General features: G+C 45.2%; 1 protein-coding gene across 5 annotated transcripts in view; it reads left to right on the top strand.

Annotated features, from left to right (window-relative positions):
- The window catches only part of TTC12 (tetratricopeptide repeat domain 12), a 71,086-nt gene that overhangs the window by 42,885 nt on the left and 2,510 nt on the right, over positions 1 to 25,691 (top strand). For all 5 annotated transcript variants that reach the window (XM_077112907.1, XM_077112906.1, XM_077112904.1 and 2 more), the window contains 13 exons: positions 1,137 to 1,197; positions 1,868 to 2,056; positions 3,190 to 3,259; positions 4,203 to 4,291; positions 6,484 to 6,652; positions 12,875 to 12,967; positions 13,936 to 13,996; positions 14,763 to 14,900; positions 15,334 to 15,432; positions 15,921 to 15,989; positions 18,376 to 18,477; positions 20,288 to 20,387; positions 23,479 to 23,701. In XM_077112907.1, coding sequence (XP_076969022.1) covers positions 1,137 to 1,197; positions 1,868 to 2,056; positions 3,190 to 3,259; positions 4,203 to 4,291; positions 6,484 to 6,652; positions 12,875 to 12,967; positions 13,936 to 13,996; positions 14,763 to 14,900; positions 15,334 to 15,432; positions 15,921 to 15,989; positions 18,376 to 18,477; positions 20,288 to 20,387; positions 23,479 to 23,701 — 1,463 coding nt within the window. The remainder of the gene's footprint in view (positions 1 to 1,136; positions 1,198 to 1,867; positions 2,057 to 3,189; positions 3,260 to 4,202; positions 4,292 to 6,483; positions 6,653 to 12,874; positions 12,968 to 13,935; positions 13,997 to 14,762; positions 14,901 to 15,333; positions 15,433 to 15,920; positions 15,990 to 18,375; positions 18,478 to 20,287; positions 20,388 to 23,478; positions 23,702 to 25,691) is intronic.

The raw sequence follows: 25,691 nt of genomic DNA, 5'->3' as shown, positions 1-25,691 counted from the left end.
AGCTATCGGAGGGTTTTGAGCAAAGGAGTGACATGGTCTGACTTATGTTTTAATGGATCATCCTGACTGCTGTATCGAGAATAGATTTTGATATGGCAGGATCGGAACAGAGAACCAATCAGAGGGCTATTTCAATAAATTATCCAAGAAAGAGGTGATGTCTCAGACCTTGATGGTGATGGAGACGGTGAGAAGTTTTGGAATTGTGGGTATATAATCATGGTGAAACCAACAGGAATTGCTGATAGATTGCATCTGGAATTGAAGAGATTTTGGGTGCAGGGCTGTCATGTTTGGTATGTAGACTTCCACCCGGCAGCACTCTTCTCTACTTTAATGTGATATTTTTTCCTACAGTTCATTTCTTAACCCTAGCCTTCTAGATGAGCCTTGAACCTTCAAAATCTTCAAAACAGGTTATTTTCCTACATGGTTTTTTGTTTTGTTTTGTTTGGGGATTTTATTTTTATTTTTATTTTTCATCAGCGATTGGTTGAACTATACTTTGTGCAGTTCTTGTTGTCTCTGAGGGTAACACTGCCCTTAACCCAGAAAACTCACAAACTAGAATCTTTCTTTTCCCAGGAACTTCCTAAATAACAGAGACAGTAGATAGTCTCAAGTTCTCTAGCAGACTCTTGTGTAGCCGTGAATTGTCCCCTCACTGGCTTTCTTGTGCCCTGTGCATTTAATTAGGTGGTTCTCTTTTCCTGTTCCCGAGTCTCTGTCAACAGTGTCTCTGTTTAATTCCTTATATATGTCCCTTTGGGCAGCTCTGACAGATAACCTCCTGTTCTCTCCCAGGTAAATATCATCATCGAAATATTGTATTTACCATACAATTATTCCTAAGCCAGCCAAGCCTAATCTATAAGAATTTAGAACTGGACATTTGTTCATCAGAGACTGTTTCTGATAACACTTTTTAAAAATGAATTTTGAAGTAACACCTGTTGCCCCACAGAATCAGAGAAGCCAAAAAAAAAAAAAAAAAAACATCCAATACATACCTGCGTTCCCCATGCCTACCTGTGCTGGGAGGAGATAACGAAGACTAAGCCCTGTGGTGCCCAGTGTCTTTCTTGTAATCAGCATTGCCCTTCACCATGCTTCAAGGTTTTGTTTCTTTCTTCCAGTCTAGAGAGTGTTTCCAGAAGATCTTAGAATTAAACCCCAAGCTACAGACCCAGGTGAAAGGTGAGAATGGGCCTGCTGATGTCCTTTGGATTTCATTTCCCATGTGTGCTCTGGCCTTAGTGTGCCTGCCATACCTTCTGTGTAGGTGGCCACAAAGCCATGACCTTGCCTTTCCTACACAATCAGATCTTCTGTGTTAGCAGCCTGCCCTGCTGCTCCTCTCTCCGTTCTCGTGCTCCACACTTGGCCTTCCTTTTCTGTACCATCCTCCCATAGGGCCTTCTTGCCAGGAAATAAATAGCATTGCCCTTGAACCTCAGAGGTACTTTAGGACTCTGGATCTTACACTGTTCCTAAAATTTTCCTTGCCAAAGAAGACTTTGTGAATTATTTTAATGCTTTCTGATCCTCACCCTCCCATCCTCAAAAGAATAAAAATTTTGGGCGGGCCGCGGTGGCTCAGCGGGCAAAGTGCTTGCCTGCTATGCCGGAGGACCTCGGTTCGATTCCCGGCCCCAGCCCATGTAACAAAAACGGAGAAACAGAATACAATAAAAACAAGAAAATGTTTCCCTTTCTTCCTTCCTTCCTTCCTTCTATCCTTCCTTCCTTCTCTCTGTCTTTAAAAAAAACAAAAAAAAAAAAACAAAAAAAAAAAAAAAAAAAAAGAATAAAAATTTTGCTTCAGTTGTTAATTGTTAGGGATTTACCCCCCTTCCTGTTTTGCCAGATTGCCTGAATCAAGTAGATCTCCGGGAGAAAGCAGAACTTCAAGAGAAGAAAGCTCATGAATTGCTGGATTCAGGAAAGAACACAGCTGTGTCAACCAAAAATCTCCTGGAGACCCTCTCCAAACCTGACCAGATCCCCTTGTTCTATGCAGGAGGCATTGAGATCCTGACTGAAATGATGACAGATTGTAAGCCAGAGATGCGTGTGAGCTCATGAGTGTTGTTGGTGCAAAGGGGCAGGGTTTAGAGGTCTGCCCTTAGCAGGCGAAGAATCCCTCCCTCCCACCCTTCCACAAAGATGGCTTGATGATCTGTGTGTGGTGCTAAGGGGCCTCGCAGAAATATACCCCCACACCTGAGCATGTGCACACTCAATACACACAACACACATGCACACACAGCACACACTCATTGCATATATATTTGTATCACAGACAAAACACACCACACACACAGCAGGCAGCACACACTCACTGCACAGACACACACACCACACACACAAACATTTACCCCTTAGGCATGCTCCACACGTCCCATATACAACCTTCGCTCACCCAAACCCCTTTGAATACTCCATGCACATTCCATCCCCACCCCCAGCATCCCATACCACCCTCATACCTCCTGCTACCATAGAGTGATGGAAGAAAGGACCCAAACCATTCAGAATTTTGTAGAATAAAGTGTGAAGTTTACCCCAGTTACATTTACTGGCTGTTAAGGAGGTGAAAATAGTTTTGGAGCCAGCATCAGCTCTCCTCCGTAGATAGATAAAGAAAGCTTGACTGTTCTTTTACCAGTTTCTGCAAGCATTGACACCAGGGCTTGAACAATTTTTGTGGCTCCATGACGGAAATTGTTCGTACAAAATAGATGGAGTCTGACTCCCCTTTAGTGTACCATGGAGAAGGCTCAAATATCCATTTCTGCAGTTTCTTGGAGATTAAAGGTTCCTCTCTAGAGCCTGAAAACAGCCTTGAAATAAATATTTTAAAACAGATAGAAATGCCAGCTCCTCCAGGAGGCTAAGCAGGTCCTGGAAGCTCTGTAAAGATTACAGAATGAGCTGTGCAGGTAGCCTGTGGGGCCTCTCCAGGTGGGCTCTGCCCCGAACAGTACCTGCCTCTTTTTGTAACCGTGAGTGGTGGTGACAGTTGTAGTTCTCAGAATGTAAAGGGACTTGTTTCTGTCCAAACTGTTAATTGGGTGACCTTGACATTCTGTCTCGGGTTTCTCCTTATCAGTTAGTTGGCTGGGTGGCAGCTAGACCCAACCCAAACAATTCAGGACACTGACGTGGTTTTCTGTGAATTTGTTTTAGGCACAGAGCAAACTTTATTCAGAACACACAATGGCTTCAGTATCATCGGTGACAATGAGGTCATAAGAAGGTAGGGATGAGGTCATAAGAAGGTAGGGACGTTCTTAAAGGCAGCCCATCATCAAACCAAAGAAAGCAATCATTTCTTGTGTAATTAGACACTGATCTGGAAGGAAGCAACTCTTCTGGGTGTCCACACCCTCAGCCAGGAGCGGTGGCCCCTTGAGGGGCACCAGCTGCGTCGTGGACACCCCCAAGTGCTGAGCCTCGGTGTTTGAGTTATGCCATAGGGAACACTGGAGAGTGCCAAGCAGGGGTGCTTCCCAGCAGGGCTCCTCACACCTCATAGTCAGAGAAGAGACCATTCTTGCTGGTTTCCCTCCAGTTTTTGGAAGACTGCTGTTTGTTCTTTGTCTCCTTTGGCATTTGCTGATCACATCAGGAAGTGAGATTAGTTGGTCCCTGGCTGATCCCATTTTAAATTTCTTCTGGAGACTGACCCATATGGTGGGAGGCAGTTTGGTCATTTGACTTTTGTTTTATTGTATTTACTTTTTTTGTTTTATTTTACTTTATTTTCTAATTTTATTTTTTACTTTATAATTTAATTTAATCTCATTTTAATTTTATTTTATGGCTACAGCTGCTGAGGCTTGTGGCCCCAGTGCGGGTTGGGTCACCAGCACACATTCGCATGTGTGAGCACGCTCCCTGACCCCTAAGCACTCTGCAGTGCCAGCAACAGATCACTGGTCCCAGTGCAGTCACTGCCATGGCCTCTGGCTCTCCACCCTCCCTCCGTGCAGCCCTGACCGCCTGAGCCTGCATCCATGACCTGGAGCTCTTAGTCCATGCTTAGCAGCCTGATAACCCTGGAGAGCTGTGCCTCGGGATTATAAAATTACTTTCTTACACCTGCCCTTGAGACATCTGGGGGTAAAATAAAATCAAATGAAAAGGGAAGTCAAGGCTGATTTCTAGGTTTTGTATTGTTCTCTTTTCTCCCTTTGTAGGTGCTTTTCCACAGGGGGAAAAGATGCTGTTGAGGAAACTGTGTGTGTGTCTGCTCTCAGGCTCTGGCAGGCGGTGTGCAGTGGGAATGGTAAGGCCGGGGAATCGCCATTAGTGTTCATTAATATGCGGCTTATAGAGGCACTATGAAGTTGGGCACATTGTCCCCTGGAGAGCCCCTCCCCACTGAAGAGCTGCCCGGGGGTGATGGGCAGGGTCACTCCAGAGGCCACTGAGTGGCCTCGTCACCAGGGCATTTTCCCTGCTCTTTGCACACTCATGACTTGTGCCCATATGTGGGCAGTGGGGAGGGGGTGAATTGAGTGTTTCCTTTACTGTCTACCTAAAAATATTTCTTTTTGCTGACTTTGGATACCCATTTCAGCATCATGAGATTTGCAGTCACCCCAGCGGCGTCTTCCCACACTGATTAGTGTGTAATATTGGAATAGTTAGGGCTTAAGAGATTTTATTGACTTTAACTCACGTTTTCACATATTAGCATCTTCTGGGTTCATTGACTACTGGTACGATCTTTCTGATCACTTGTGTGGCTGTAATGTAAATAAAAATGTTAAGTATTTCCCTTATTTTTATAAAAAGAGTTTTCATAGGGAAAGGTCTGGTCTTGGACATGAAACAGAAAATGGAAATAATAACAGCTGTGTCTCCTTTTCATGGTGCCACTGTGGGGACCCGATAATAGAGCTTTTGGATGTAATTTGTTAATTTATGCTAAACAAATATGAGATAATACAGATTTTTTTCTTTATTTAGAAGAATGTTTAAAAATTTCACGATCAAACCTGCAACTTCAACGATGGAGAAATCATCTTAAGCTCAGGAAACTAGAAAAGCGGGGGAAAAAAGCTTACTTCCTCTTTCCTGAAGGAAATTTTTTCGAGACTAATGTCGTCCTCCAGGTCCTTGCCCCTCTGGTGGGACCCTGCACGGCTCAGGGCAGTGTTTCAGCAAGTCCCCCTAGAAGGAGGGGAAGGGAGGCGGGGCTGGTGACAAGGTCGATGCGTTTCCTCAGCGTGAATCTGACATAGCAACCCATTTCCGGGGGGGGGGGGGGTGTCACTTTTTTTTGACATCTGAAAAAAATACTGTCAGACGCAGCCTGTGATATAAATGTTTTATCTCAGGTCAATGAAATCTTGGCATGTTCAACTCAATAACTACAAAGCAGCCCTTAAGAAGGACTAGGGGTTGCTTAAAAGTAAGGATATGGAAATACGTCTGTGATATATTGCTGAGTGGGGGGGGATATCCAATTACAAGGTAGTATGTATAGCAGTTCTAGCATTATTCGTATGAGGGTGAATAACAGCTCCTTTGGGAAATGGGCTTTCGTGGAGCGGGTACGAAAGAAGGAGCTTGCTTTTCAGCTTTATATTACTTCTCTGTTAATTGAACTGTTTACATGAGCTACATTTCCAGTATAAGAAAGAAATACACAAATTAAACAAACAAAACCTTTTCCTTTTTGAGAATTGATAGAACCTCTTTGACATGGACCAGCATGCCCACAGGAGAGCTGTCAGATCGAGATTTAATCTCTGCAATAAAAGCAGAGTTTGATGTGTGGGTTACAAGTCAGAGCCCATTGCCTCCATTGCAGCTCCTGCAGGGAGTGGCGGAGCCCTGGAGTGCATCTCCTGCTTGACCGCAGCATGCCCCGTCTAAATGGGCAGCTAGCGCAGCAGTGAGCTGGGCACCCTCCCTCTGTGACCGGTTTGCTCTGCCCCACTTTATAGCATAGCCTCATACCCCAGCAGATGGGGAGAGGGGCGGGGATCAAGTGCCACCACCCGGGAGACCACTTCTCGTCTAGGAAGGAGGCATGTTCCAGTGATCGGTGTCCTCACGTGATACTCTGGCTTCTCCAGAAGTTCTAACCATTATGTCGTTCCACCCATTATGTGAAGTTTGAGGGTCTAAAGATATCCCCAAATTAAGCTGATTTATTTCCCTCTCCTCACATTTCCGGAAACCAGGTGCCAAGGCACCTTCTGCCTAACTAGCATGCGGTAACCAGTCCCCGTTCTGAGCACAATCACGTCTTAACTCTGAATCCTCACTGCAACGCTACTAAGTAGGTCAAAGAGAAAGCTGGGGAACGGAGGAGCTCTATAACTTGGCTAGGGTCGTTCCCCGTAGATCCGTGCGCATACCACTTCATTATCCTGTCTCTCAGGCGGGCGCAGAAAAACCGGGTGCCCCGTGGGGATGGTGGGAAATGGCCGTGAGTGTGCAAAGCAGACACCCCATGTTTTGCAGAGGAAAACCAGCGCCTGCTGGTGGTGCACCCTGACATGGGCAGGCTGTTGCCCTCCCTCGTGGCCTCTGGTGTGGCAGCCGTCCGGCAGGAGAGCCTGGCCCTGCTGCTGCAGCTGGCCCAGACGCCGCATGGACGGGGCCTGATCGTCAGCCACCTCCACCTGACCCGGTAAGGCCCTGCTGGCAGGCTCTTCCTGGGGGCGCCCGGGGTGCCGCGTCTCTCTCCTCCCCACTCTGACACGTGAGGTGCCATCAGACTTTACTAAGGGCCCGTAAAAGAAAAGAGCCTTGGAAAGGAGCCCTTCTTCCTGAGAACCTCAGGGCAAACTCCTAAATTTGGTACCATGAACAGCTTTACTTCTCCTGAGCAGTGGTTTTGTTCCCATCTTGGAGGTTTGGCAGCCGGTGTAAATGGCAGCCGTGGTGCCTCCCCTGCAAAGGGGTCGTGTGCTCCTGCCCTCTTAGCCTCGGTCCTGCTTCTATATCGTCTCTGTCCTTATTTTTCTTCTTTCATCCCCAATTGAGGTATTACTACCTTACTCTATACGTCCTTTCTCGAACAAAGTAGAATATGAAATGAAATCTCAAACGCTGTCACGTGTAAGTCTTACCAAGGCTTAAAGCAATAGGAATAGAAGGAGCTCTCCCCTAAGGAGACTTTGTAACAGTGATTCTGCCCAGTGCTTTTCTGTCTAAAGATTATTTGTTTGAACACACAAAATCGCCAATTTTTAAATTAAAAAGATTACATATTGGGCAGCTTCATGTGGCTCAACCTAACAGAAACAGTAATTCGCTTTATAAATGTTTCAGACATAATCTAAAAACAAAAGTCAACCTTCCTATTCTTACCCCTATTCTTTCCTTTTATCTCCCCTCATGCTGAGAGGTGGGAGCAAGGTGGGAGTGATTTCCACAGTTCACAGTTGGGGAAGGAGGATCTGCAGCAAGTCCCCAGAGGCATCACATCCACCTGCCCGCCAGGCACCTGTCCATCGGAATTCCCTTCTCGGCCCTGCCAGACTTTTCCCAGACTGAGCCTGCATCTCCTGCGTCTTGCCCTTCTAGCTGGGAAGCCCCCAGTATGCTAATGACAGGTTGTTTTCAGGCCTCGCTTATATTTCCCCCTCTTGGCAGCCTCAGTAGCCCCCAGGAGAAGCCTCGTCAGCTCCCTGAAGCTCAGCCCAGATGGACAGATGGATTGCCAGCAGAGTTAAATTCTCCAAAATTACATTTCAAATGATACTGCAGTTATTTCCCTTCATTACCTTCATTATATGGTCTTCATTTCGTTTTTGACTCTAAGTAAATGTAGCTATAGTTATAAGTTTTGCCCCCAGCTATCTTTGCATTGCTTGCATTTCAATTTGGAGTTTTCCAGGGTCTTGGAGAGCAGCATATTCTCTTTAAACAATCAAAGAAATATCAGCTTTTATTACCTTTCTCCTCACTATTCTCATAAATGGCCATCTCTAGTTAAACTGGAAAGAGATAGAATGGGCTCCCTATAATGAAATGCAATAGGTTGAAGCAGGGCAGGCTGCACACAGGTCCCCTAACCCACCCAGAGGTGCCAACGTTCCTCCGAAAATGTTTTTTCTCATGTGAGAAGCTGAAGGGGTGCATATAGAGCTGACTAGGGAGCAAGGGCTGGTGTCACTATGAGAAAAGTGCTGGGTTTTTAGATTCAGGCAGTAACCTGTGCATCCCTCTGCTTTTGTGTCCCAGGAGCATTCCTCTACCTCCTGAGCTCCACTGTCTCATCTGCATGACAAGCCAGTGACGGAGCTCAGGATAGGTGATGCATACACAAAATTTAAGAATTTTCCCGCTGCATTTTGCAGAATACTTGAACAAGAGAAACATAAGCAAAATAGAGGCTGGCCCATTTTTCTTACAAGCCAAAAGAAGGCAATGCGATGGCTTAAGGATGTTGTGGTCAGGGTCTCTGTCCCTCTTGACCTTTCCCTCATGGTCACACGAGGCTGCTGCAGCCCCAAGCATCACATCTCACAGGTTAGCACCAGCCACATCTGTCCCTTTTATCAAGAAAATCTGCTTATTTCTCTTTGGTCAGAATTGTGTCATATGGCCACCCCTGACTGAGAAAATGAAGTCTTTTTTTTTTCTTTTTTTATTAATTTTTAAATTTTTTAAAAAAATACAACAACAAACACAAACATTCTTAACTTATGATCACTCTGTTCTACATACATAATCAGTAATTCACGATATCATCACATAGTTGCATATTCATCATCATGGTCATTTCTTAGCACATTTCAATTAATTCAGAAAAAATTAAAAAGACAACAGAAAAAAATTCATACATAACATACCACTTACCCGTCCGTTTCGTTGCTCACTAACATTTCAATCTAAATTTATTTTAACATTTGTTCCCCCTATTATTTATTTTTATTCCATATGTTTTACTTGTCTGTTGATAAGGTAGATAAAAGGAGCATCAGACACAAAGGAAAACGAAGTCTTAATGTCCCAGTTTCTGGAGTAAAAAGTCAGATGGAAAGGAGTAGGGAATGATGGTGGTGTCGGCCAGCAAACAGCCTCTGCCACCATTGACAAAGCAGCTAGTATTGTGCCTGATCCTTAGCATGGACTCAGTAAGAAATATTATGACCATATTCTCTCTTAAGGTACACTAAACTGAGGTGACAGTGCATTTATCAATTATACTAGCCCTCCCACAGGGACAGCTGCTCGTCCGCAGAGCGTATGTTCTATCACCAGAAAAGAGAGGGTAAGAGGGAGGAGAAAGGGGCACAGTGTCCTCTTTAGATAACGAGGCCAGTTAAGATGTGTCTTTTGTCACATGGTTGCTTATGTCTCCCAGGACAGAAGCCAAGACAGTCTTACAGTGCTGTCCATCTCCAGTGCTACTCAGGTGTATTCGTGTTCATCTTCAAGACTGAAGAAAACGTTTAAACTGGTGAAGGAGGAATTTGAGCTAGCTGTAATACAAATTGTTTCTGACAGCAGGAACACTGGAATACACTCCTGAGGAAGTTGTAGATTTGCAGAAACTTGGTCACCTGGGATCTTAGAAACCAGTTCAGCCCCATCTGGCACAGATAGCCCCTCTGTGACATCCTGGTACAGCCTGTACTTGATCCTTTCTGGAGAAGATGCCAGTGTTTTGTTAGATTTTTCTTTACTTGGTTTAGGGTGGGCACCAAAATAGCTAATAGATTGGGAGGCTTGTCTAGCTAATGAAAGGATGCCAAGCTCACTTCCCAACGCAACTCATCCCTCTCCAAGGCAGTTATAAAATTATCTCCTGCCTGCCCCGTACCATGTGGGAACAATTCTGCCTCCCCACATGGAGGAGCCAGTCCAGTGCTTTGAAGCATTACAGAATTCAGAGATACCTATCTTTTCCAGGCTAAACATCCTGGTACCCTCAATCTCTTCTCAGGTGATTTGGCTCCCAGAACCCTCACAGAATGAGCTGCATGATAAATCCAGTACCACAGGTGGGGGTGCCTGAGCAGAGCCCATGATCCAAACACCAGAGACTCTCTCTTGAGTCTTTATTTCACCAATTGCCTGTGGCACTTTGTCCTTTTGATCATTACACTCTCCCTTAGACCACAGCTGTGGATGTCAAGACATCACCCTTCCTGCCCTCCCACAACCTGGCTTTACCCTCTCAGTTTCCTTTGCAAGCCCCCCTTATGGTGTCACCCATTACAAGGCAGAGGCCCCAGGGTCCTTCTCTGTCATTACTTTAACTACCACCTATAAAGCTCTCTCTGTGGAGCTGTAGACATACTCTTTTGCCACTGGACATCTCCATTTCAGCAACTACAAGCATTGCAAACTTAATCAAAAAGTGGTTTTGCAAACCAAACCCTATACCTGAATTTCCTGTCTTCTTTGGCATCGTTTCTATCCGTCAAGTGGCCTAAGCCAGAATCCTGGGAGTTACCCTAGATCCCTCCCTTCCCACATCCATAAAAGGAAAATATATTTTTATTTCCACCTCTTTAGCCTCTCCTGAGTTTATTTCCTTCTGTTTCTCCTCCAGTGTCTCTCATCATTCCTTCCCAGTCTTTGCGAATACTTCCTTCTCTTTGTACCTTTTATTCTGCCTCTGTCTCAGCTCAGTCCCTTAACCTTTATTGCCTGGACAGTTTTCTCTGCTTGGATTCTGGCCTCCTGGGGCCTTTTCTCCATTTCAGCTTCCACCATACCACCAGTGTGACTTCTGAAATGCACAGAAGTCCTGTCATTTTCCTACTTAAAATGTGTAAGTTAATATCTCCTGCCTGCAAAAGAGTTCTCCAGCAACAGAGAAATATAGCACTTTGGCATCACATGCAGACTTTGTTAAAATGCAGCCTCCCGGGCAGTGCGAAGGTGGCTCAGTGGCAGAGTTCTCACCTGCCATGCCAGACAGGTTTGTTTCCCAGTGCCTACCCATGCAAATAAATAAATAATTTTTTTAAATGCAGCCTCCTGGAGCCTTCTCCCTTGCAGATACCATCTAAAGTAAGGTGTCTATCAAGTACACTTTGCAACACATAGGCCTGTGAGGTAAATTACACACTTTGCAGCAACCACAGAAGACCTACTCTGATCTGGACTCTACCAAGCTCTCCAGCCTCTCTGCTCCTGGTCTTTCCCTCAAGCCCTGGGGATTAACCATAAGGAACTGTTAGCAGCAACCCAAGTTTTTTGTCTCCATTGATGCATTTCATCCATCCAGTTGCCTAAGCCAGAGTTCTGGGAGTTACCCCAGATCCCTCCCTTCCCACATCCTTAAGAAGAAAATATATTGTCAATTTCCTGCTATTTTATTCCTCATGGTCTTTGTGAATTCTTGCATGCTCTGCCTGAAATGCTTTGATTCCTGACCCTTGTGTCTGACATTGACCTGCCAACCCCTTAAAACCAGGGTATTGTCTTTCTTTTTTCATCTTTGTGGCCCCAGAACCTGCCACTTTGGCATACAGTAAGTAAGTGCTCCTTAACTGTTGTTGATTGAATGAATGAAGGAGCAAATAGCCATCACTACATTTTCAAGGGAAGCTCGAATGTCATCTGCTCTTTGAAGCCTTCCTTCATCTCTGCACCACCACCTCCAGCCCCCAGCCGGGTTGACTTTGGTGGCCCAATTAATAAGTACCCGCTTCTACTGTAACCCTTAAAGCAGTTTGTCTTCCTTATTTATTTATATACGTATCACTCCAGGAGACCAGGAGCTCAGTTCTATATCCCAGCACATTGTAGTTGCTAAATATGAGTTTGTTGAATGAATAAGTGACTCTGACTTGCATTGTTCTGTTGACAAGTCAGTCTGTTAGGGCAGTCTGAGGTTGCCTTAATACTTTTTATTTTGGCAGCTGCACCAGATTGCTGATAACTGTGTTTACAATCAGCTAAAAAAAACCTTTAAATATTTTTCAGTTAAGCCACTTATCAGCCATGTCCCCCAATTCTGTTAGTTCTGTTTAATTTCCGGTGCTAAGTGAAGGACTTTAAGTTTAACCTTAGTAAATTTTATCTGATATATTCAGAAACCTGTCAAAACCTTTTTTAAAAATCTTTGATCAGTCAGCCACATTATTAGGGGGCCCTCCTGGGTTTAATTGTTAGCCGATTAGTAAACATGCTATTCAGATGTCATCTAAGTATTGAGCATGTCAGGCCAAGCCAGATTCACATGGCGGAGGCACCAGAGCTCCTTCCAAGTTGGTGTCCAGTGATCACTAAACTTAGGTTAGAACAACCCAAATGTCCATCAGTTGATCAATGGATTAACAAAATGTGGTGTGTCCATACAATGGAATAGCAGCCATAAAAGGGAATGACGTACTGATACATGCTATAATGCAGATGGACCTTGAAGACATTAGGCTAAATGAAAGACGCCAATCACAAAAGTCCACATAATTTTTGTTCCATTTGTATGAAAATCCAGAATAGAGAAATCAAAAGAGAAAGAGTAGATTCGTGGTTGCCAGGGACTGGAGTTAGAGGCCAATGGGGGGTGATTTCCAATGGGTGTGGACTTTCCTTGTGGAGTGATAGAAATATCCTGGTATGAGACAGCGGTGATGGCTGCACATTGTGATGTACCTAACACCACTGAAATGTATACTCAAGAATGGTTAAAATGAGGTTTTCTGTGTATTTTACAACAAAGAGAAAGAAACTTTGGTTAAAACTGTTCAACCCTCTGAGAATTCACATGAAGTATTAGAGCCATTCCATGGGGAGTGTCCTTCTCTTTTGGGTAGAGCAGCCACTCTTTCAGCTTATTTTACCTTGATGCTGACTCCTTCCAGGTTTCCTTGCAACGTCCCCTCACTGGGGATGTTGTTAGTGTGTGGACAGCCCACTCAGAGGTTGTTGTGGACATTTGCAGGTTATTGGAGGCCCTGATGTCATTCCTTGATTTATCCGATAAGAAGGCCAATGCTGCCATGGGACTGCTCACAGACTTGGCTCTGGATGAAAGGTAACTTCTATTTCTAGAAATGGACACTTCTTCTTAAACTTCTGTCTGGCCTTAAAAAAAAAAAGAGCAGTAACACAAGGAGGGTAGGCCAGTCTTAGCCTGAGCATCACAGCACTCACGAAGTATCAGATCTGCTGCCTTACGGGGGTCCCCTGTGGTCAGCGACTCCCATTCCAGACCTCAGTGGGCCTGGAATCAGTAACAATTTAAAACCTGTACCTCGCAGAGTAGGCAAGTCCACTGTGGGTTGAGGAAGCTTCTTCCCCCTTAATCTATTCCTGGTGTGTAGTAACTGCTCATAAGTGTTTGTTAAATGACTATGAGTGAGCGAGCGAGTGAAGTGAATGAACAGTAAAATGGAGCCTCCTCTTAGGTGTCCAGTGGCGTTGGCTTAGCTCCTGGGGAAAACAGTAAAGGTCTTAGAGCTTCATAATTCTTAAGGTATTTTTTTTAAGCACATCTTGTGTTTTTAATGTCCTCGCAAACTTTAGGGTGACCTATTTAGAAACAATCACATAACCCCAGAGAGTTTCTTGTGCTCACAGACAGGCCAGGCGTCTGGGCACAGCCTGGGAACAAGTACTAGCCGCCCTGGCATGTTGAGATCTGTGGGGGGGGGGGGCCCTCCCCACAGCTCTGATGAGCAAACGTGCTTGTACTGTATTTCCTGTTTGCACAGCATGCAGCATGTAGACTCAGCAAGGGGAGGGGTGGTGGCAACTTCTGCTTAAGAGAGCTCCCACCTGAGGTCTGTTGTTTAACACGAAAGGCAATTCTCCAGACGCAGAAAAATGAAAACCGCCTTACATGCCCAGTGGACAGTTTTTGGTTCAGAATGGATCATCCATGCCCACTGTAAATCACAAAGGCCAGAGTTTGTAACTGTCTGCTATGCTCCCCAGGACAATGTATGGATGTGATAGTTTGTGTGTAGTAGAAATAAATCGTAGCGGTTGTTTTTTCAACAGATTCCAAATCTGGTTCCAGGCTAACCTTCCAGGTGCTCTGCCTACCCTCACAGGTGTTCTGGTGAGCAAGCCCTCATCCTTATCTTCTGTGACAGACTGTTTAAACATGATTTACACTCCAGAACTCCTGTGGTCTCACAAGTTTGAGTAATCATTTATTCACAGCTGGAATTTACACAATTCCTGATTATTAAAACAACCACAGTCAGGAAACGTAGTGGTTGCAAATGGAAGTTACAATTTGCAGGATGTTACAATCCTGTTACAGGATTGAAAAAGTTGGTACAGTGCATCTTAGGTGAGGCGGAGGGAGTTTCTCATTTCCATCATTCCCGGCTGAATACTTAATCCTGTCCTCACTACAGTGGGCGACCTTGTCCCATGAATGGGAATCACCCCTCTCTGGGGACAGGTGTCACAATTTGAGCTGATGGGATGGAAGAATAGAAAGGGAGGAGGGACTTTGATTGGGAGAGCATAGTTCAACTAGGTTCTGTCCCCAACAAGCCACAGATGTTTCAGGGGATCTTAGTGAGCATATCTATACTCCAGCATTTTACGGATATGGAAATGGAAGCTCTGTGAAGGGAAGGGATTTTCCCAAATCACCGTTTCTGGTTGGTGGAGGAGCTGGGGTTAAGCCATAGCAGCCTCCGCCCCCGATTTCTGCGCCAATGCTCTCTGGAGTTCACTCACTGTGTACCCCCATCCCACTGCCCATGTGACCCTGTCAAAACCCCTGTGTGACACTGAGCTGTCTGGTTCCTAGGCCCGAGGCATCATTTACCTGCTTTCTGAGGATTCATTTTCTCTTGATTTGCTTTTAGAAAAGAGATCCCAAGGTAACCAGTGCCTCAGCCCTTTGCCAGTGTATTGCCGTCATGGGAAACCTCAGTGCTGGTGCTGCTGCCCAAAGACAGATGTCTGGCTGTGCGGAATTTGGGGATGCCTGCTTGGGCCTCTTGGTGTGTTAGCTCATCTCTTCAAAGTTGGTCTTTTATCCTCCTTTGGGGCATTTGCTGCTTCTTAATTATCTGGCTTTTCCAAAAATTCTGTTTCTGAGGATGCTAGAGCAAGCAGTTTATCCCTTTTATAATACCAAGTATATGGGGTGCTAGTCCTACAGACCCTCCGGATCACATCTCATCCAGCCTGGAGAGATCCAGAGGGTTTTGGGGGGGTATTGGCTTGCTCACCCACTAAGCACCTCACTATTCCGTTTAAACACATTGTTCCTATGCAAACCCTAAGTCATAGAACCAGTCTTTGATCTTCCGATTCCACCCAGGCTAGTGACATTGACAATTTGAGGAGTGTGGGGGATACTGAAACCCATCAAGGGAAAGAAAGGACCATGAAGAGCCGTGGGTCATTGATTACCTTGTTTTGATTCCACAGGCCAGGTGTGAGGAGAATGCCGACCTTTTCAGGGAGGTGATATATTCTCTGCTGGGTCTCATGATGAACTTGTGTCTGCAGTGCCCCCTGGTCTCTGAGGTACAGCATTCTTTTCTCCCTCTTTGGAACTCTAGGACAACCTAAACACATTCTCTTGCGTAGAACTATTGCTGTTTCCACAGAAAGAATAGAGAACTGTGCTCAAACACTGGCAGTGGGAATGGGGAACGCTGAATAGGCACTATAATGTTACTGTGCCAAGGGGAAGATTAGTCATCCATTATTTATTCATTCAAAAATGCTGACCACATGTCCAGGATGTGCTGAGTATAGCATTAGGTGCTAGACTTCCAAAGTCCAATAAAACATGGCCCCTGTTCTCAGGATACTACCCCATAGTTAAGGCACACAGACGTGGGAAGAAACAAGAGCAGTAATAGAAAGTGTTGTGAGGGAAATATGGACAGGGTAAGGAGATGGTAAAAAGGTGGGCATGCTCAGTTCCATTTGAAAGCTCATAGGAAGCTCAGCAGAGGACTGGGGTACCAGGAAATTAAATCTCCTCTCCTTGCCCTCCATTGTTGTAGGTCTGGGCCATGGAGGTGAGCAGGAGATGCATGTCTCTACTGAACAGCCAGGATGGGGGCATCCTGACGGTAAGTTTCTCTCAGAGAAATGCGGAAACAGCTACCATGGCTCTCGTTATTTTTCAGTGGTGGTGACTCTTGTTTTTTTGTTATGTGTGTTTTTGTTTATTATTTAAATAGCAATAGGTCTTACCTTTTGTGAGGTCATCACAAAAGACACTGCTGATTCTATGCATATACTCCTCAAAACAATGCCGATAAGTACATGTATATCAAATGTTGCTGCTGTTTCTAGGGTTTAGATGTCCCCTTAATGCTAATCATGAACTCTGTAGAGTCCAGGAACCCATGCTAAGGATCCATGTTTCATAGGATACAAAATTTAAGTAACATCTAACATGTAATTTATCTGATTTGTCCTATCTCAAGATATTCCTGTGCAAATTGGACAAGTCAAGTGATTTTATTTGGAGGCTCCTTGTTCATAGTCAAAAAGACCTGGCCCATGTTTTGAGACCAGTGACCCTGAAGGCTATTTATGCATAATTGTTTTAGACCAGGTTTTTATGCTGAAATGGCTTTCTTAATTCTGTTTCTGACATTTGGATAAGAAAACTGAGAAAGGCTGTGGTTAACACAGTGTGTCAGGAGAATATTAATATGATTGCAGAGACTGTTTACTGTCTTCCTTGGATGTGTTGTTCACTTACATTAATCAGAACCCCTGCTTTCTGCCTATCAGAGCCAAAGTCCTAAAGCCAGAGGAACAAGTGGGATCAGATCCAGGATGGTTCTGGGAAATCAGCCCTTCAAGGATCACAGACTGAGGACTGGTTCTAGGATTTTAATAAAAGCTCTGAGTAGATTCAACATATCCTCTTTAGGGCTAACGCTCCCACAACTTCTCTGAAGTCAATCCAGACATCACAGGGCAAGGGTTTTTAACCTGGATTCCATGAATGTGTAGTAGGTCCTCATGTTCCCTGGAACCCCTGCAATTATGTAGAAAATTGTAAGTGAAGGTGTGTTTTCAGTGGGAGGGCCTTCACAGCTTTCATCAAATCCTCAAAGATGTCCGTGGCTCCAGAAGTTTTGGGATCTTTGGGCCTTTTCTTTGTAGTTTAGAACTAAACACTAAGCCAGCGTTAGTCCCTAACTAACCCTGAAGGAATCTCTTGGAGTAGATTTCCTATACCACAGAGCCTCGTCCTTGAACGGGCAATCTCTCCACTGCATCGGCCGGAGAAGAGACCTGCCATGCCCACCTTAGGAAGATTCTAGGTTTTGTAGGAAGTAGATTAGGGAAACAAGATTGAGCAGACAATAAAACAGAAGTTTATCCTTTCTCCAGAGAGAAAGCTCATTAGAATGATATTAAAGCATTAAAAAAAAAAAAAAAGTAGAAACCCATATGTACTAAGTGACCAATCCAGAGCTCATCAATCGGTAAGTAATTTCAACGAGCTTCTGGAAGATGGAGATGAGCTGCCGGACTGGTAATTAATGAGGCATGGCTGAAGCAGCCTTGGTACAGGGTATAAATGGAGGGGGACACAAGTGGGAAGGGAGCTGATTTGCTTACAGTACCCTGGAGAGAACTGGCACTTCCAAATACTGGGTGTAATAGACGTAAGTAAGAAGTAGGGGCTGCATTTGGCAGCCAGGCATCTATCTATCCCTGGACCAAAAAAAAAAATCAGAGCATTTTTTTCTCTAAAGGAATTGATAGATAAGAGAAAAGATTTTTGCATTCTTATATTTAGGGGCACCGCCTCTTCACCTGCCAGTTGACAAGCTTCCCATAAACACAGCACTCCAAAAATATTTTTGTTGCTTTTTTTTCTTAAATATGGCTGGGCAACTAAGGACCACTGGACATTTTAGGAAAGCCTCACACATAAAAGAGGAAAAACAAACAGAAAAATCGAGCCATAGGAAATAGAAGTAATATAGAAAATCAAAGAAAAAATCAATAATTTGTACTCTCAGAGAAATTCAAGATAGTGCTATGTGAATAAAATGGTAACAGCTTGCTATGGAAAAAAAAAAGTCAGAGCTGGAAATAAAATAAAACAAATCTCCCAGAAAGTAGAATAAAAAGACAAAGAATCGAAAAGATTCAGAGAGGACGAATCTAGGAAGGTCTCCTAATAAGGCCTACCCGGACCCCAGGGTGGAACTTGTTGGTCCCCTGCAAAGCTGGGATGAAACCAGGCCTGTGAGTCCCCAGGGGAAATGTTTTCAGCCATTTCAAGGCCCTCCTCAGCAGCTTTATTAAAAGGAACAGTGCTTGCTGTCTATTACTTGACCATAAATTTTTAAAAACGAGAGTTGCGTATTTTGTTTCCAATACTCATAATTGTGCTCTCCTCATCAAACCACCTGTTAACTTTTAAAAGCCCTCAGCTTTTCTAAAAAGAAGGTTTGATCGTCCTTTGCTTTCTGCTCTCCCCAGAGAGCTGCTGGTGTCCTGAGCCGGACCCTCCCATCCTCTCTGAAGATTGTGGAGGAGGCCCTGAGGGGAGGAGTGGTGAAGAAAATGGTTAAGTTCCTGAAGGTAAAATAACTTCACAACCTCCCGAATTTCAAGGAGCCTCACATTTGATTTGGAAAGTTCGGGGAGGACTTTGTTCAGTCCGGGTGCCGCTCTGTCTTCCCTGCTAGATCTCATACTGTTTGAGGGTAGTGACTCTCTCCTGTACCACCTGGGCAGTGCTTGGAACACCACAGAAGATCCTTGAATTAACAAGCAAATCGGTCACTAGGTCCGTCCATAAAAGCTGCCTCTAAGTCAAGCCTAACTTGAAAATGTCTGGCCTCTGTCCTTGGAAAAGATGGTCTGAATGGCTTTCAAAGAGGTTTCTCAGGCCCATTATTTTCCTCATGTTTTCTTACTCATGATGTTTGGAAAGTGTGACTGTAACTCCATTTATGAGACATGTAGGGTGCAGGGTTGCCATGTGACCAAGGACGTCTGGTTTTCCTTTTTGAAATGAGTACAGCGGATCTAAGAGAGTGGGTGCTACAGTTAACTAGATTCACCTGGAACGTCAAGGTGACTCATTAGGCTGCCATCTCTGGGTCTCACCTGTGAGGCGTGTGCCCAGGGAGACTCACTTGCCCATGCTAAGTGAGGGGAGCGCCAACAGAAGACCTATTCATAAAACCCCGGGCTGAGTGGGGCAGGGAAGCATTCTCTGGGGAGTGGGGTGCTGTGGCTGGGGCAAAGGGACAGCAGTAATATTGAGGGGTGGACGTGGATCTGAGTTTAGGCTTCCATTCAGCCGATGACCATCATTCACCACATGCAACCCTCCCCAACCTGCCAGAGGCTGCTGATGAGATGCACACACGTGCATCATGCATCTATATGTATGTGCATATGTATGTATATTATTCATATATATATATATATACACACACACATTTTGAAGACCCTGCCTCTGCTAATTTTAAGGATGATGATTTGACACGAACATCTTAAACTGACCTAGGTTTATGGTGCTTTCTGTGCAGAACTGTTAGCCTGACAGTCAGCCCTCATTCCCAAATGGTGCAGTGATGCGGGAGGGCCTTTTCCTCCCTTTTTTGGTAGGCCTGCTTGCTGTTCAATGGTGTTCTCTTCCCGGCCATCCATCATGAAGCCTTGTGGCAGTAATAACTCAGGTGCCCATGGCAGGCCTGCATCCTAATGGGGTGGAGGCTGGGGGTCCATGCTGGGGAGATGTGAGCACTGCTCCATGCCAGCAGGGGCTGGGGCCTGCTCACCAGGAAGCACAAGCTGCTTTCAGTAGAATCCTCGTTTAGAAGCTGTTTTTGTTTCCCAGCTGCTGAAACAAATACCACATAATGGGTTGACTTTAAACAATGGAAATTTATTGGCTCACGGTTTTGAGGCTAGGAGAAATCCAAAATTGAGGCATGAGCAAAGGCATTGCTTTCTTCGAGAAAACTGTGGTGCTCTGGGGCTGACTGCTGACGACCCCTGGTCCTTGGCTTTCCTGTCACATGTGACGTGCATGGTGGTATCTTTTCCCTGCTCTTCAGGGTCCCTTGGCTCCCAGCTTCTGGCTGCTCCCATAGCTTCCCTTCTCTCTGTCTCAATTTTATTTCACTTATAAAGAACTCCAGTAATCCTGATTAACACCCAACATCATTCACTTGGGCCACACCTCAACTCAGGTAACATCCCCAAGAGCTCCTGTTCACAGTGGGTCCACACCCGCAGGGACGGGACTGGGACCAGAAGTGCCCCTTGTGGGGGGACGTCATTCAATCCCTGACTCCTCTAGTACAATCACAGCTGCTGATTGTGGCTTCTGGGCATGGATTGATTTTCTATTTCTGATTTCATTCTTTAAATCTAGACTGGAGGCCCAACCGCATCACATTATGCCATAAAGACACTGGCCATCTGCACTAATAGTGTTCACCAAGCACGGGAAGAAGTAATCAGCCTGGATAAAAGTAAGTGACAATTTCATTAGCAGAGCCCACATCCCAGAAGTTAATCCATCCTCGAGGCTGCAACAGGAACTGAGGATAAGGAATGGGAGGGACTTTGCAGAAATGCTGTTTGGTCCCCTGAGAATTCAGCAGTGTTTACAGAACAGGATGCTACTTCACAGTCTTTGGGTTGCACATGGATGGACTACACAGGCCAGAGGCTCAGCTGAGGGCTCAGAGATAATAAGGAAACTACCTCCTCTCCCCAACTTAGATTAGAATTGAAGTCTAAAGCCTTCTGCTTAGACTGACTCAGCATAGGTTCTCTTCCTTACAGGGGGTGAAAAAACCTTCAACCTTTAGTGCACAAGGACAGTATCAGAGTCTGATCCTAGCTAGTTTTAGTCACTTAAGTTGGCATATTTATTCATAGCTGAGGTTCCCAGCTGAGGCAGCTCGCTAATGTTCTCTTTACCACTTCCTCTGGGAGACACAGATGCTAAATGGAAGCAGGTACCTTTCTTCTAGATCCTGTCCTATGCCCTGTGGGTATAGGACACCATCACTAGCTTCCCACTCAGGGGCTGTAGGGCAGCACCTCTCCCAGTGGTGGAGTATGGAGGTTAAGAGTGGGCATGTTAGAGACCATGGGCCTGTGCTCAAGCCCTTGCTCTGGCTGGGTGGTCTTGGGCAAGTTATGAGTCCTTCTTTCCTCACCTGCAAAATGAAAATAACCAGCTCTCCCCTCTGATGTTGGGGTAAAGATTAAATGAGATGCATCCATAATGTGATTTAGCTCAGGACTGGGAAGTGGCGGCTAGGATTGGAACCTTCTGTTCTAGGTCTCTCCGTAGTTTCTATATAGACGGTGTCTACCTGCTGTCCAGTTTGATATCTGCTAGCAACATGTGACTATTTAAATTTAATCGGCCACATGGGCTGTATTTCCAGGGCTCAGTAGCCACACGTGGCTAGTGGTTAATGTCTTGGACAGCACAGAAGAGTATTGCCATCGTCACAGAAAGTTCTAAGGGACAGCGCTGCTCTAGACTGTGGGTCGGAGTGACAGAGCTCTCTGCACACACTCTGAAGTCTCTCACCTTCTGACTGAGACCTAGATCTTAGTGTGTTGGGCAGAGTTTGAATATAGCCTAGGTGGCCTCTGTACCAAGAGATGTAGAACAGCCAATGACATGTTTCTGAACAGCTGCAAATGCTGGAGATAGACCAACATTGATTCCATCAGGAATTTTCCACCAAATTTTACCCTTCTCACCTCTAACCCATGGCTAGAGGTTTGCCCAAATGTGCTAGTTGAACTTAGCTGAACTTCTCCACTGGAGTTTGGGTGTCATAGGGTCCTACCCAGAGCTGGAATGACAAACTTCTTTGATTCTGAGCAGTTTCCTAAAGCATGTTTTGAATAGCTCCATGGGGGAATGGAAGAGCCATAATTTGATATTTGACCCAGCAGTGATGTGAGCTTTGGTCCATGCCTCTGAATGACAGGACCTGAGGGGAAGCCCCTGGTTTCCTCTCCTGATGATCCCTCTGTAGACTGTCTGGTGGCCTATGGAAGGAAAGCCTCAAAGCCCTGGGCTGGCTCCAGAGTGTATCCACCTGGAGCTCCTAGAGGCCCCCCTGGCCAAGCCATCCCTTTCATGTCTACTCTCCCACCCATCCCGGAAGGGTGCATCCCTAAGTTCCTTCCAGTGTGGAGCTCAGCAGCCAACTCATGATCCTCATCTTGCTTTACCTAGCACAGCAGTTGACACCGTGGACCACTCTTTCTGCCTTGAAATATTTCCTTCCCTGGGTTTCCAAGGGACCATATGCCACTAGATTTTACTCCTTTCTCCTTCCTGGTCTTCACTGCTGGTTCCTTCTCATCTCCCCATCAAAACAGTAGAGGCCCAGAGCTTAGGCCTTGGGCTGTTCTTTTCTCTGTCTATTCTCATTCCTTGGCATTTTTATCCACTATTTTGTTTTTAAAGACCGTCTATACACTGATGGTCCAAAATTAGTATTCCCAGCCTAGATATCGCCCCTGAACTCCAGGCTTGTGAAACCCTACTGCCCATCCAACATCTCCACTTGATTATCCATTTAACGTGACCAAAACCGGACTTCCAACTCTCCTCCCCAAACCTTTTCCTCCCTGGTCATCCCTGGCTCATAAAGGGTAAGTCCATCTTTCCATTTGATCAGGTAAAAAGAACTTGGAGTAATCCTTGATTGTTTATGTCTTGAACACCACAGCTAGTCCATCAACCAGTCCTGTCAGCTCTACCTTCAAAATCTATTCTGAAGCTGACTCTTCTAACCACCTCGAAGCCCCCTATTCCAAGCCACTATTATCTTTCATCTGGATTACTGCACCAGCCTCCTCATTGTCTCCCTGAATCTGCTTTTGCCCCTTAGTTTATTCTTAACACAGTATAGAATGTGCTTTTAGAAATATAAATCAGTTCACATGTCACACCCCACAGAACCTTTAGTGGCATCCTATCTCACTGAGTTATTCCTGCTTTCTGTAGATCAAAAGTCCTCTGGCCCCTATTCTGCTCTTCTCTTTCTTGCATACTCTCCATCACCCACATAGGCCTCCTTTTTACACCTCAGCTATGCCCAGACATGCTCATATTTCTGGGCCACTTTGACCTTGTTGAACAGCTGGTAAGCTGTTCACCCTCTACCTGAAATGCATTTGCTCCCAGATATCCCCATGGCTCACTCTTCCACTTTTTCTTTTATTTAAAATTTTATCTTTAATGGCATCACCCCACCCCAACCCAAAGCCAGTGTTCCTCTTCCTTGCTTTATTTGTATCTATAGCATCCACAACTGTCTGACATATCGCATGTGTTGCTCATTGTCCATTTCCAACCACTAGATTGCAAGCAGCTGAAAGGCATAGCTTTTATCAATTTTGGCCACTGCTATTTCCCAGTGCCATAGGATGGTGTCTGACACGTAGCATTCATTCATGTAATACCTGTGTGGTGACAGGCACTGTTCTGGGCACCTGTGATATGTACCCTTCAGGTCCTGTTGGGAGCCTCCTGTCTTAGGGTTTGGAGGAACAGATGTTTATTACCTTCCTTCTCCGTAGAATTGAGTGTTTTGATGAAGCTGCTCACATCAGAGGATGAGATTCTGGTGGGAAACGCTGCCCTCTGCCTTGGTAACTGCATGGAGGTACCGAATGTCGCGTCTTCCCTGCTGAAGACAGACATCGTGAAGGTCCTGTTAAAGCACGCGGGGGGTGATGCCCAGACGGCAGTGCAGCTGAACGCAGGGATCGCTCTGGGAAAGCTGTGCACGGCAGAGCCGAGGTACGCTGTGGCCACCAACCCAAGCCAGCCCAAGTGCCAGTCACCTCTCCGGATGAGCAGAACAAGCCAGGACACTGTGTTTTAACTGGGACCACGTGCCACACAGAACTCCGGGTGGAGCCTGGCCTGGAAGCCTGCATGCCTGTTTTGTAGATACATGTTGGGGCCCCAGGTAACTTCTTCTCTGGAGGAGAACTTGAGGGAACTTGAATTCTTTGAGGGAACTGGAGAGTTCTCAGTATCCAACCAAACGAAGGAGATAAGTTTGTCTGACAGGGATTTTGTTCCACACACTCGCTGCCATTGCCATTGCTTTAGTTTTCTGGCTGCTAAAACAAATACGATACAATGTTGTCTTAAACAGCAGAAGTTTATTGGCTTACAGTTTTGAGGCCAAGAGGAGTCCAGATCAAGGGATTAATGATTCAGTGTTCTCTCCTAGAAGACTGTGGCATTCTCGGGCTGGCTGCCAGTGATCCTTGATCTTTGGCTTTTCTGTTATGACAATGCCCATGGCAGCAACTTCTTTCTCATCTGGGTTCCCTTGACTTCTAGCTTCTGGCTGCTCCCTATGTCTTTCTCCTCTGAGGCCTTCTCTCTATGGCCTCCAGTAATAGGATTAAGATCCATCCTGATTTATTTGGGCCATACTTTACCTGAAATAACCTCATCAAAAGGTCCTACTTGCAAGAGTTCATACCCCACAGGAATGAATTGCATTTAAGAATATGTTTTTCTGGGTTTCATAGCTCCAAGCCACTAAAGTCCACCCTCTGGGTCCCAAAAAGACATGCATTAACATTCATTCCATCATAATATCCCAAAGCCTTAAGTCCTTTCAGTACCTATGCTAACTACAAAGCTCATCAAAATCAGCATGGATATGGTCTGTCCTGGGGCATAATTCACCTCTGTCTGTGAAATATAAAAAACAAGTGATCTGATTCCAAGTACAATGAATGAACAAGCATAGTATAAACATTCAATTCCAGAAGGGAGAAATTGGAAGAAAAATAGGAACCATGAGTCCCAAACAATTCCAAATTACGTTAGTTGTTGAGGTCTGAGAGTCATCTGTGGCTTGATGTTTTGTCCTCCAGGCCTGATGGACTGGCAGCGCCACCCTTCCAGCACTTGCACAGGGCCAAGTTCTCCCTGGATCCTGGGATACAGGCCCCACACTCTCGGAGCACTGAGGGTAGCAGAACTCTCCTTAAACAACAGGGCTCAAGGCCTGCCCCTTCCGAAGGCAGGGGTGAACTTGCCTTTTCCACACACATGGGTGGGCCCACTCTCTTGGCCCAAGGAGTTATCTTTGGCCCAGACCTTTGCTTCCATGCTTCTGCCATTGAAGACATTCCTCCTTCAATTCACCCCTTCTGTGTCCCTTTCAGTCCACGCTGGTAGTGGTTCTACTCATATGTATTTTACAAAAACCTTATCAGCTTTGCAGGCACATTCATAAAGGCACAAACCATCAGGCAGAAGGACTTTCCACAGATCCTTCCTGAATAACTGCATTTTCAATCTTGACTTACATTGAAATGGCTGATTAGTTCCATGTTCAGTTAAACTCTCACAGGGAACCCTATTGTCTGGGAACTCACTTTCCAGAAACTTGGGGATGACCTTAGTAGAGTTATTTCTGGCTCTAGGGTCAGAGCACGCTATGACCATAGGCTCAGAACTTTCCAAACTATCAATTTCTTGTTTCTACATGCTTAAGAGTTCAATTTGCAATTTATCCTTCTCCTGTCATATTTTATTATAAGCCACAAGGAGAAGCCAGGCTGTACCTTCCACACTTAGCTTGGAAATCTTCTCAATTAAATATCTAAGTTTACTGCTTTCAAGTTTAGCCTTCCATATGACTCCAGAATACAATTTTTCCAAGTTCTCTCCCACTTCCAAACAAGGATCACCCTTCCTCTGGTTTCTAGTAACACAATCATCATTTCCTTCCAAGGCCTCATCAGAATACCTTTAGTAT

The sequence above is a fragment of the Tamandua tetradactyla genome, chromosome 8, assembly GCF_023851605.1.
Source record: "Tamandua tetradactyla isolate mTamTet1 chromosome 8, mTamTet1.pri, whole genome shotgun sequence".
Lineage (NCBI taxonomy): Eukaryota > Metazoa > Chordata > Mammalia > Pilosa > Myrmecophagidae > Tamandua > Tamandua tetradactyla.
The sequence above is the reverse complement of the archived record's forward strand: the minus strand, read 5'-3'. Positions and strand labels throughout refer to the sequence as shown.